The following is a 13,418-nucleotide window of genomic DNA, read 5'->3' on the forward strand; positions in this document are numbered from 1 at the left end:
AGGGAGGGATGGAGAACAGAAGTGAGGATGGGGTGTGTGGTGGCGCTAGGCAACAGGAAGTGATGACATCAGAAGAGGAACCAGGGATTTTCCTGAAGGCTTCTGGGAGCTGGTTGGTCATAGCTGGATGGGCTGGTTATTAATACACGCACTGGGCTGGCTGGCTGTGTGGAAGTGTGTTTTTATGTGTGGGTATGTGCCTATGTCTGTCTGTAGTGTGTGTGTGTATTGTTGGAGTTTGGTTGTTCTGATTCACTAGATGGTTGCTTGTTTTTGCTCCTGTTTTAATTAGCTGTGATTAGGGCTGTTACGGTGACCGCATTATCGCAAATTCCATGTGACCGTTTAGTCAAGGTAATTAGGCTTCTCCGAGCGCTGATGCTGCTGCTGGTCATTTGTAGCCTACCAAACTTGCTAACTGCCTGGTACTCAGCACTCTATTGTCCCGCTAATCACTCTGACATCAATGAAAATGTAATTGAAAATCTAATCAAACACTTCATGAGAGCCCATGTTGCGCAATATTTCTATAGGGTATGCAATTGCGGCCTCTATTAAAAAGAGGAAGTCCCATATATTTACAGTGCATTCGGAAAGTATTCAGACCCCTTGACTTTTTAGGTCACAGCCTTATTCTAAAATGGATTAAATTGTTTTTTCCCCTCATCAATCTACACATAATACCCCATAATGACAAAGATCAAGCTCTGTCAGGTTGGATGGGGAGTGTTGCTGCACAGCTATTTTCAGGTCTCTCCAGAGATGGCTCTGGCTGGATCACTCAAGGACATTCAGAGACTTGTCCCGAAGCCACTCCTGTGTTGTCTTGGCTGTGTGCTTAGGGTCGTTGTCCTGTTGAAGGTACATCTTCGCCCCAGTCTGAGGTCCTGAGCGCTCTGGAGCAGGTGTTCATCAAGAATCTCTCTGTACTTTGCACCGTTCATGTACTTTGCTCCGTTCAGTTTGGCCGGGCGGCCAGCTCTAGGAAGAGTCTTGGTGGTTCCAAACTTCTTCCATTTTACGAATGATGGAAGCCACTGTGTTCTTGCAGAACTACAATGCTGCAGACATTTTTGGTACCCTTTCCCAGATCTGTGCCTCGACACAATCCTGTCTCTGATCTCTACAGACCATTCCTTTGGCTTGTTTTTTGCACTGACATGCACTGTCAACTGTGGGACCTTTATATAGGTGTGCCTTTCCAAGTTATGTCTAATCAATTGAATTTACTACAGGTGGACTCCAATCAAGTTGTCGAAACATCTCAAGATGATCAATGGAAACAGGATGCACCTGAGCTCTATTTCGAGTCTCATAGCAAAGGGTCTGAATACTTCTGTAAATAAGGTTTTTTATTTTTTATAAATTTGCCCAAATTTCTAAAGACATGTTTTTGTTCTGTCATTATGGGGTATTGTGTGTAGATTGCTGAAGATTTTTATTTATTTAATTACTTTTAGAATAAGTCTGTAACGTAACAAAATGTGGAAAAAGTCAAGGGGTCTGAATACTTTCTGCAGACACTATTTCTCAACTTTCCTAATATTAAGCACATTGCTTCTCTTTACAACAGGAGGCTGGCATGAAAATAAACCACGGGAAAAGCGTCCTCCATTCGCTATTTAAGTGCATAGATGACGTATTATTTTCAGAGACAGATGCATGATAATGGTCCATTCTAAATCAAAACATTTTTCACACATGCACTACCGGTCAAGGGTTTTTATTTAATTTTTTTACTATTTTGTACATTATTGAATAATGGTGAAGACATCAGAACTATGAAATGACGCATATGGAATCATGTAGTAACCAAAAAAGTGTTAAACAAATCAAAATATATTTTATATTTGAGATTCTTCAAATAGCCACCCTTTGCCTTGATGACAGCTTTGCACACTCTTGGCATTCTCTGAACCAGCTTCATGAGGTAGTCACCTGGAATGCATTTCAATTAACAGGTGTACCTTCTTAAAAGTGAATTTGTGGAATTTCTTTCCTTCTTAATACGTTTCAGCCAATCTTGTGTTGTATTGTGACAAGGTAGGGGGGTATACAGAAGATGGCACTATTTGGTAAAAGGGCTATCTTCTGTAAAGTCCATATTATGGAAAGAACAGCTCAAATAAACAAAGAGAAACAACAGTCCATTACTTTAAGACATGAAGGTCAGTCAATACGGAAAATTTCAAGAACTTTAAAAGTTTCTTCAAGTGCAGTCACAAAAACCATCAAGCGCTATGATGAAACTGGCTCTCATGAGGACCACCACAGAAATGGAAGACCCAGTTACCTCTGCTGCAGAGGATAAGTTCATTAGTTACCAGCCTCCAAAATTGCAGCCCAAATAAATGCTTCAGAGTTCAAGTAACACACACATCTCAACATCAACTGTTCAGAGGAGACTGTGTGAATCAGGCCTTCATGGTTGAATTTCTGCAAAGAAACCACTACTAAAGGACATCCAATAAGAAGAATACTTGCTTGGCCCAAGAAACACGAGCAATGGACATTAGACCGGTGGAAATTTGTCCTTTTGTCTGGAGTCCATTGGAGATTTTTGGTTCCAACCGCTGTGTCTTTGTGAGACGCGGTGTGGGTGAATGGATGATCTCCACATGTGTATTTCCCACCGTAAAGCATGGAGGAGGAGGTGTTATGGTGTGGGGGTGCTTTGCTGGTGACACTGTCTGTGTCACACTTAACCAGCATGGCTACCACAGCATTCTACAGCGATACGCCATCCCATCTGGTTTGGGCTTAGTGGGACTATCATTTATCAACAGGACAATGACCCAACACACCTCCAGGCTGTGTAAGGGCTATTTTACCAAGAAGGAGAGTGATGGAGTGTGGCATCAGATGACCTGGCCTCCACAATCCCCCAACCTCAACCAAATTGAGATGGTTTGGGATGAGTTGGACCACAGAGTGAAGGAAAAGCAGCCAACAGCAGCTCAGCATTTGTGGGAACTCCTTCAAGACTGAGAATACAAAGCTGTCATCAAGGCAAAGGGTGGCTATTTGAAGAATCTCATATATAAAATATATTTTGGTTTAACACTTTTTGATTACTACATGATTCCATATGTTATTTCATAGTTTTGATGTCTTCACTATTATTATACAATGTAGAAAATAGGCTAATATTTATTTATTTAGACTATCACTTGTTAGTTATATATTATCACTTGTGAATGATGCGCGGCTTGTGCAGTAAGGCAAGAAATGCATGCCTTTTTAATTTTTTGACTTTTTAAAATCATAGTCGCACACCTCATGTAGCCTAGCCCATAGGCCTAATATGTTTTGAAAAGCTTTGTTTCACAACTAAATTGACCAAATAACTTCTTAAAATGAAGCACATTAATCTGCTTTACAACAGGTGTAGAGCTTAACTGGCATACATACATATGCAGCACGTGAGTTTCAAGTTTGGGGAAGATCATTTTCACCATAAAAATGCACCTTTTATAATATAAGCATTACATGCATAATCGCATTTGCGATCACTTTTGATGCTAGTGGTTGTATTAATTTGGCATTTATCCCATCCCACAACTGTCCCAGACTATGTTTTTGAATATTTATTTCTTGCACAGAATAGAATAAGTAAACTTTTGTACTATGGGGGATAGTAGATTGACATAGGCTGGTGCTTTTGCTGTTCGTTAGACCTACTCATCTTGTTGGACAGTTCTTCCAATATCTTCAATATGCGCCTCATAATTGGATAAGGACGTGCGCAGTTGTGTCCCCGATGTGCTTGTCTTCACTTGTAGCCTGTGAGAAAGACCCGATCATGAGCCATTTGAGTGAGAGGTGCTTTGGAGCATGCAGCCGAGAGAAGGGAATTATAATTATTATATTCAGCCCAAGTGCACAACAACCACTGGCTGCAATAGGCATGTATTGTTTTAGGGGACACTACGGCCACACAAAGGGGATGATGCCGAGATATTCGAGGCATTATGAAGTTCTTGTCAAATTGTGAATGAGAGACTGATGAAGTGTGTGAAGCCTGCGCAAATAACAAAGCAGAGCTCATGCTTTTCATGCTACTTTTTTCAAATCATCATTAGTGGCATCATGCATTCCTAGAATGTATTAAACATCAAAACAAATAGCCCGACGTTTGTATCACAGCTAAAGTTACATACAGTAAATAACTTTAAATTAAGCATACAGGACTACCGGTTTCTTTGTTAACCGCTCAACACAGATTAGCCGCCTGTGCGCAAATCCTTTGAAGAAAATATCCTTTCTATTTTATTCAGCTATGTTCAATTGTATTCTTCATACTATAAAATAATGCCACGGAATTCTAGGCCAATCTTGTCTGCTAAATGAACTAGTGTAGCCCACCGCCATATGGCATAGGCAGATCAAGGCCTAACATCAGGACAACTCAGAGTATACTATTTAGAGATCAACCGATTAATCGGAATGGCCGTTTAAATAGGGCCGATTTCAAGTTTTCATAACAATCGGTAATTGGTATATTTGGACAACGATCAGCCAAATATTTTTTTATTTTTTATTATTTTTTACACCTTTATTTAACTATGCAAGTCAGTTAAGAACACATTCTTATTTTCAATGACGGCCTAGGAACGGTGGGTTAACTGCCTTGTTCAGGGGCAGAACGACAGATTTTTACCTTGTCAGCTCGAGGATTCAATCTTGCAACCTTACGGTTAACTAGTCCAACGCTCTAAACACCTGCTTTACATTGCACTCCACGAGGAGCCTGCCTGTTACACGAATGCAGTAAGAAGCCAAGGTAAGTTGCTAGCTAGCCTTAAACTTATCTTTATAAAAAACAATCAATCAGTCAATCAATCATAATCACTAGTTAACTACACATGGTTGATGATATTACTAGTTTATCTAGCCTGTCCTGCGTTGCATATAATTGATGCGGTGCGCATTCGCGAAAAAGGACTGTCGTTGCTCCAACGTGTACCTAACCATAAACATCAATGTCTTTCTTAAAATCAATACACAAGTATATATTTTTAAACCTGCATATTTAGTTAATATTGCCTGCTAACATGAATTTCTTTTAACTAGGGAAAATGTGTCACCTCTTGCAACAGAGTCAGGGAATATGCAGTGTGAAGACTATTTCTTCCTAACAAAGACAGCCAACTTCGCCAAACGGGGGATGATTTAACAAAAGTGCATTCGCAAAAAAAGCACAATCGTTGCACGACTGTACCTAACCATAAACATCAATGCCTTTCTTAAAATCAATACACAGAAGTATATATTTTTAAACCTGCATATTTAGCTAAAAGAAATCCAGGTTAGCAGGCAATATTAACCAGGTGAAATTGTGTCACTTCTCTTGTGTTCATTGCACGCAGAGTCAGGGTATATGCAACAGTTTGGGCCGCCTGGCTCGTTGCGAACTATTTTGCCAGAATTCTACGTAATTATGACATAACATTGAAGGTTGTGCAATGTAACAGGAATATTTAGACTTAGGGATGCCACCCGTTAGATAAAATACGGAACAGTATTTTAGTTTCCGGATTCGACCATATTAATGACCTAAGGCTCGTATTTCTGTGTGTTTATTGTATTATAATTAAGTCTATAATTTGATAGAGCAGTCTGACTGAGCGGTGGTAGGCACCAGCAGGCACATAAGCATTCATTCAAACAGCACTTTCGTGCGTTTTGCCAGCAGCTCTTCGCAATGCTTCAAGCATTGCGCTGTTTATGACTTCATGCCAATCAACTCCCAAGATTAGGCTGGTGTAACCGATGGGAAATGGCTAGCTAGTTAGCGGGTGCGTGCTAATAGCGTTTCAAACGTCACTCGCGCTGTGACTTGGAGTAGTTGTTCCCCTTGCTCTGCATGGGTAACGCTGCTTCGAGGGTGGCTGTTGTCGATGTGTTCCTGGTTCGAGCCCAGGTAGGAGCGAGGAGAGGGACGGAAGCTATACTGTTACACTGGCAATACTAAAGTGCCTATAAGAACATCCAATAGTCAAAGGTATATGAAATACAAATCGTATAGAGAGAAATAGTCCTATAATTCTTATAATAACTACAACCTAAAACTTCTTACCTGGGAATATTGAAGACTCATGTTAAAAGGAACCACCAGCTTTCATATGTTCTCATGTTCTGAGCAAGGCACTTAAACGTTAGCTTTCTTACATGGCACATATTGCACTTTTACTTTCTTCTCCAACACTTTGTTTTTGCATTATTTAAACCAAATTGAACTTGTTTCATTATTTATTTGAGGCTAAATTGATTTTATTGATGTATTATATTAAGTTAAAATAAGGGTTCATTCAGTATTGTTGTAATTGTCATTATTACAAATACATTTTAAAAAATCGTCATTGGCTTTTTATGGTCCTCCAATAATCGGTATCGGCGTTGAAAAATTGTCACGGCTGTTATAAGGATTGGACTAAAATGCAGCGTTGTCGTTGTTCCACATATTTATTTAAACGTGAAACTGAAATGCACTAACAAAACACTGAAGGGAAAAACAACAAACCGTGGCGCAGGAGGAACATACACACTCACAAAATATAATCACCCACAAACAACATGCAGAAACACCCCAACTAAATATGACCTCCAATTAGAGGCAACGAGGACCAGCTGCCTCCAATTGAAGGTCAACCCAATAAACCCCAACCTAGAAATAGACAAACTAGAACTACAACATAGAAATAGAAAACATAGAACAAACACAAAAACCCCCTGTTACACCCTGACCACTCTACCATAGAAAATAACTTATATTGGTCAGGACGTGACAAAAATCATAATCGGTCGACCTCTAATACTATTCTGTTCTTCTGAAATAGACTACATTTTCTTCATATCATGTTTCTTTAGATCTGTCTAAAATAAATGTTATTTATTGTGATGGTGTGGACTATATTAAATGTATTTACTATACTTTTAAATGTAGATGTCCCAAAGGTCTGCATCAGTGGCTTGTAGGCTATGTGTGGAAGCCAGGAGATGCTAAATGTGTTTATGTTAATTAACGGTCAATTACTGTGAGACCAATTACTGTGAGTTATTTGCTTGACAATCACCATCTGAAGAAATTTCATGACCACCACAGCCCTAGCTGTGATGTGTTCTTTTAAATAGATATTTTTTAAGGTATTTTCAGATGTGTATTGAGCAGATAGTGAGAGAGACTGGCAGTGGGGAAAGTTGGAGGGAGATTGTATAGTAGGCCTGATCCGAACCCATGCCGACACTGAAGACGTTTTCCGGAGGCTGCAGCATTACCGCTACACCAGCCAGGGCATACAGCTGTGACGTGTTCTGCGCATCTTATCTCCCTCCCAGGTGATTCCGGACCATAAGGACCAGGAATGGGATGAGGAGAAGCCGGAATCTTATGCCGGAATTTTCCACTTCCGCTTCTGGCGCTTTGGAGAATGGATTGATGTTGTCATCGACGACCGGTTGCCCACTGCGAACGGCAACTTGGTGTATTGTCACTCCAGTGACAGCAACGAGTTCTGGAGCGCCCTGGTGGAGAAGGCTTACGCCAAGTTAGTACATACAAACACACACTGATTTGGTGAGGAAGGCTTACGCCAAGTTAATACTATAGTAGACTGTTGTGTTTATGTGTAAGATGTATTGCTTTTGCTGCGTGTGCGCGCGCGTGTGTGTGTGTGTGTGTGTGTGTGTGTGTGTGTGTGTGTGTGTGTAGGATGTATGGGTGTTACGAGGCATTGGATGGGGGCAACACAGCGGATGCGTTGGTGGATTTTACTGGTGGCGTCTCGGAGCCCTTGGACCTGCTGGAGGAAGGGTTGAGTACGGACGAGGAAAAACGCTCAGTGCTGTTCGACAGAGTCCTCAAGGTCCACAACAGAGGAGGCCTCATCAGCGCCTCCATACGGGTATAACACACACCTACCTACCTACCTACCTACCTACCTACCTACCTACCTACCTACCTACCTACCTATAGTCCTGACCCTTCACCACTCCCTCCAGGCGGCCAGTTCAGCGGAGATGGAGGCTCGTCTGGCCTGTGGTCTGGTGAAGGGTCATGCCTACGCTGTGACAGATGTTAGAAAGGTCCGGCTGGGCCACGGCCTCATGGCTTACTTCAAGTCCGACAAACTCACAATGATACGACTCCGAAACCCCTGGGGAGAGAGCGAGTGGAAAGGAGCCTGGAGCGACAGGTGGGTTTTAAAATGTTTGTTATTTACCTTTTAGTTATACAAGAAGTCCCATTGAGGTCAGAAAGACCTCTTTCACAAGGAAGACCTGGCCTGGTAGGAGGGGGGTGGAGGAGAGTGTGTGTGCAGGGGCATCAATTGGGTATGGGAGTCGCCATATCCTAGCTACCTCAACACCAACAATTTTTTAAATAGGCAAGCAAAATCTTTCAAATCCCGATTTAAAAGGCAAATGCAGTTTAGCGGCGTTAGTCGTCTGACTTTGGGACCATGCAGATGCCTGGGAGCGGAAGGGAACTCTGTTTCTATGGCTGGCTGGCTTTATGAAGAGCAGAGATCTGTACATAATGGCAAGATGCTCGTGTCTAAGCCTTAACAATGGGATTCGTTGTCCCAAAGGCAGGAAAGCAGGCGAGGAAGGAAAGCAAGCTTATGTCCAAAATAAGCCCATTGAAACGCATTGGGCTTATATTGGACAGAGCTTTGCAAGAGTGAAACCTCTCGCTTCGCCTCTTCCTCTCTGTGGAAAGCACATCAACGCAGTTGCAGGGAACAGCGTGACTTTTTTTCAACACATTGCGGAAGTTAAGATGGCTGTAGTAGATGTCTTTGGCTAGGTAACTGCTGTTTGACTTGACATTAAACTAAACAAGAGTTTTAATACCGGTTCTGAGCTAGTGCGTAGCGGGCAGCTAATGCTAGAGTAAATATAGCTTGCTTTTCCTTGTCTCCAAATTGCATTTTATAGTTTTTAAATTGTGTAGAGATGCAGTAAATGAGCATCTATCTATCTTCTAATTAACAGTAAATAACTCACGGACACTAGAGAAGGTTAACCAAGTTTAATTCTTCCAAAAGGGTCGATACAGCTGGATTCAGATAAAAGACACTTTCACACAAGCACTGATATTTAACCGTTCCTCATAGGTTGAGTCTCCTCCTACCTATCTGTACAAACATTGTTCTTTACTGCTAGGCAGGACACTAGTGATACGGGCCATAAACTTGTATTTCTCCCTTAAGGTGACCTGACCTGACCTCAACCCCCCCTCCATCACTAATCCATGGCTCTCTCCCCTTATCAATGCCTGCCACTTGTAATCACGTACCTGCACTCAACACATTCCAAGCTTTGTTGCACCCACTATATACCTTCCTCCTATAACCCTTAACTTCTGGTGTAGACCCATTAAACCTCAGCACTCCCTCAGTGACATGAATAAGTGTATTTCATATTCTCAAAACCCAACAATATTTTTTTTTTAATACTTGGAGGAACCCCCACCCACGCTCCTGCGTGGGTGTGTGTGTGTGTGTATGTAGACCTGTTCATGACTCACTCCCTCTGCTGGTGGAGAGAGGTAGTGTAGGCCAACAGGGAAACAGAGACCTTTAGCACAGATGGATGGTTTGTTCCTGTTAGAATGTTTGTTTAATTTATATCCTGTATTGTAGGACAATTCCATAGAGGATCTCGGCACCAAAAGGTCTGGGGAAAACTGCATGTGAGCAACTGTTGCTGTCCATGTCTCAGAACCTTGAATTCCTCCCTACTCTACCAGTTCTGTTCCGTTAGCATTCTTTCACTCTACACAGCACACCCTTCAGACAAACACTGAGCGATAGAGTCTCTCTCTCTCTCTCTCAGCTCAGAGGAGTGGGGGAAGGTGAGTAAGAGTGAAAGAGAGAAGATCGGAATGACGGTGCAGGATGATGGAGAATTCTGGTGAGTTCTAACCCTTGACATATGACCCCTAACCTTTCCTCCACACGGCTGAGAAAATGAATGGCCATAGGATGATGAAGCTTGATGACTTCCCTTTCTCCCCCCATTCCTCATCCCTCCCCCCTCCAGGATGACATTTGATGACTTCTGTCAGTACTTCAGTGATTTGATCATGTGTCGTCTGATCAACACTTCCTACCTGTCTCTCCACAAGACCTGGGAGGAGGGCTCTCTAAAGGGCGCCTGGCGGAACCATGACGACCCGCTCAGCAACCGTGCCGGGGGCTGCACCAACAACAAACACACCTTCCTACAGAACCCACAGGTAGCGGTGGGAATGGAGGGGGGCATTTGTGTGTGTTTATCTATGTGTGTATTAATGTATAGGGTGTGTGTGTCTCTCCCTGTAGTATGTGTTCAACGTGAAGAAGCCAGAGGATGAGGTGCTGGTATGTCTACAGCAAACAGACAGGAGAGCCAGACCTAAAGAGGGGAAGGGAGAAAACCTGGCTATAGGCTTTGAGATACACCGGGTGAGAAGTGTGTGTGTGTGTGCGTGTGTTCATCATCTCATTGTGTGTGTGGAAGTGTTATTAATGTGTGTATTAATGTGTAGGTGGAGTTGAACAGGCAGTACCGTATGCACACTCGGCAGCAGAAGGTGTGTGGGAGTGTGTACATCAACTCCAGGTGTGTGTTCCTACGCTGTGCCTTGATGGAGGGTCGTTATGTTGTCATACCCACGACCTTTGACCCCGCTCTGGAAGGAGACTTCCTGTTACGTATCTTCACTGACGTCCCCGCCAACTGCAGGTACACACACACACACACAAGCGTACACACTCACGCGTACACATTCTATCACTCACTCTCCTCATTCTCTCCCCCCCCCCTCATAGAGAGTTAACCCTTGATGAGCCAGCCCAGACGTGTTGGTCAGGACTGTGTGGTTTCCCTTCCCTGGTCACTCAGATCCATGTCCACAGAGCAGATGGACTGGCTGGACAAGACTCTGATGGAGGTATACAAACCTTCTCTCCCTTCTCTGTCCGTTTCCTTTTCTTTCCTGGTCTGGTCTTCTTCTCCTATTCACAGTCTGTGTGTGTTGCAGCATCAGATCCATATGTGATCATCCGCTGTGAGGGGGAGAAGGTTTGTTCTCCGGTCTATAAAAACACCCGCAGCCCAACCTTTGACACCAAGGCTCTATTCTACAGGAAGAAAACTAACCAGCCTATACTGATAGAGGTGAGGAGACTGGGCTGGGGGGTGGGGTCCGTATGTGTGTGTGTGCGCCTGTGGCTTAAAGAGGAGTTAGTGACCATTACAATTTGGGTTGTTTCTGTATGTAACCGTTCTCTCAATTAAATTCAATACAACTTTATTCATCCCCCAGGTGTATAACAACAACGTGTTAATGGATTCCTTCCTGGGTCAGGTCAGTTTGACATCTGACCCCGGCGACCCCCAGCAGGTTACCGTCCACCTGAGGGACAAGGGTAATCACCAAGACAATGACCTCCCGGGCACGCTCACCGTCTCCATGGTGACCAGCAACATTCTCACTAACATCTGACTAACCGTCAACCAATCTATCAATCAGTGCCTTACTCCCTCCGTCCAATAGGAGAGAGAAGCCATAAAAATAAATTAATTTGCCATGAAACATCTGTTGAGGGACCAAAGTTAGCCTTCCAGACTATATAGTGTTGTTTTTACTGGGTGTAGTACTAATTCCAACCACATAGGGGCAACAGAGGACAAATAATCTCCTAGTTCTTCTTTCTCATTTTATAACCACTTTAACTTGTGCCATTACAGATATATAAATGCATGTCCAGTATTTCAGCAGTATATGTTGTCCTTTTTACGTTTATTCCCATGTTTTACATTTCAGTCAGCTTTGTACTAGTCTCTCTCAAGAAACTGAGTTGGATCTGGGTGCCGAGAGCGACTACTGACATTTCTAGTCTTTCGGAAAGACACTTATTTTGTTAACTTCATAATTCAACTTTAAAAAAAAGATTTCTGTCTGTTGCTCTACTATGTTGCTCTACTTTGTATCACATTGATTTTCCAGTGGGAGGCCAAATACTCAGTAGCAACACATTATTCAGGGCATTTGAGCCCCACGTGTTTAGCATGTTATTTTGGCATTAATATGTGTTACATATCAGTTTGCAAACAATGTAACAAAAATAAATAAATAATACTAATACTGAGTTAATAAAGCTGTATAACAAACATGGTCTCTTTTTTTGCTTTTTTGAGTAAGGCAGCTCCAAAATGCCGGTATTTCAGCCTAGCTCAGTTCTTTCTGTGGCGGTGGGGCAGCCAGCAGAAATACAGAGCGTTGGGGTTGGTAATATTCTCTAGTTGCGCCGTGATTGGCTCAGTGTTCTGTTACTCATGAGGACACTAGGTCACTGCAAAATCTACAGGGAGAGCTCGAAAATTCAAGCCCCTTGGGTGCTGCCATAGAGTTACATTGGAAGTGCCCATCCAAGAAGGCTCAAGGTCATTGGCCACAGATAAAATTACATCAAATCACGTTATATGTACAGTAGCTTTTATTGGACTGATCATGTCAACATCATATTTAAAAATCTTAGTCAGCAAGCCTGCAGTCATCATCATGAATCAAGTCGTCAATCTACTGGCAAATGCTTTTCAATCTTTGTCATGTGAAGAGAAATTAGAGATAAAATGTCTCGGTGCTCTTTGGACATAAACATTACACAAGTCAGAAATCGCAAATTCAACAATGAGTGGTTTGGAAGGAAGCAGTGGCTAACTGCAAGCATTTTGAAGCAATCATTATTTTGCTTCCCCTGCCTGCTATTCAGTGGAGATGTTGTGTGGTCTGGGATTAAGGATTTAAAACGTCTGTATGAAAAGGGTCTGAACATGAGAATTGTGCATCACATATAACGCTGTTAAACTGGGATTACTGGGGAAATCAAACGTTGTGGCTCAGCTAGACATATAAACGAGCCATCGACCTTCACAACCAACAAACAGAGGAGAATAGGTACGTGCTTGACACAATTATAGCATGTATTAAATTGTGGCAATTGTGAGAGCACTGCGGGGCCATGACGAGTCAGCCGACTCCTTGAACCCAGGCATTTTCAGGTGTATTTTTGAGACCGTGCATGAAGGAGATTACAGGCTACAAAGGCATTATGACGACCAACCCATTTTTAAACAAACTTTTGGATTGTATGTATGAAGTGTACAGAGAAGCTATAACTAAGGAGATGTCTGAGACTCCTTTTGCATCTGTACAGGTAGATGAGACCACTGATGACTCCTGTAAGTCACAGATGGTGGTAGTGCTGTGCTACATGTTACCAGACAACAGTGTGTGTGAGAGGTTTTTATAGAGGTGAAGGACAAAACTGGTGTTGGCCTCTCCAGCAAGTCCTAGCGCCACTGAATGTCAAGGAGAAGCTGGTTGCACAAACCTACAACAGGGCAGCGGTGATGAGTGGTATTGT

General features: G+C 42.6%; 1 protein-coding gene across 1 annotated transcript in view; it reads left to right on the plus strand.

Annotated features, from left to right (window-relative positions):
- Positions 1–11,943, plus strand: part of LOC115206243 (calpain-5) — a 40,036-nt gene extending 28,093 nt beyond the window's left edge. The window contains exons 4-13 of the mRNA XM_029772973.1: positions 7,339–7,547; positions 7,712–7,904; positions 8,002–8,195; positions 9,841–9,918; positions 10,048–10,243; positions 10,329–10,451; positions 10,535–10,731; positions 10,818–10,939; positions 11,030–11,166; positions 11,315–11,943. Of these exons, the coding sequence (XP_029628833.1) occupies positions 7,339–7,547; positions 7,712–7,904; positions 8,002–8,195; positions 9,841–9,918; positions 10,048–10,243; positions 10,329–10,451; positions 10,535–10,731; positions 10,818–10,939; positions 11,030–11,166; positions 11,315–11,494 (1,629 nt within the window). The 3' untranslated portion in view covers positions 11,495–11,943. The remainder of the gene's footprint in view (positions 1–7,338; positions 7,548–7,711; positions 7,905–8,001; positions 8,196–9,840; positions 9,919–10,047; positions 10,244–10,328; positions 10,452–10,534; positions 10,732–10,817; positions 10,940–11,029; positions 11,167–11,314) is intronic.
- The last annotated feature ends 1,475 nt before the right edge of the window (positions 11,944–13,418 follow it).

This window comes from Salmo trutta, chromosome 13 (genome assembly GCF_901001165.1).
Source record: "Salmo trutta chromosome 13, fSalTru1.1, whole genome shotgun sequence".
Taxonomy (NCBI): Eukaryota; Metazoa; Chordata; class Actinopteri; order Salmoniformes; family Salmonidae; genus Salmo; species Salmo trutta.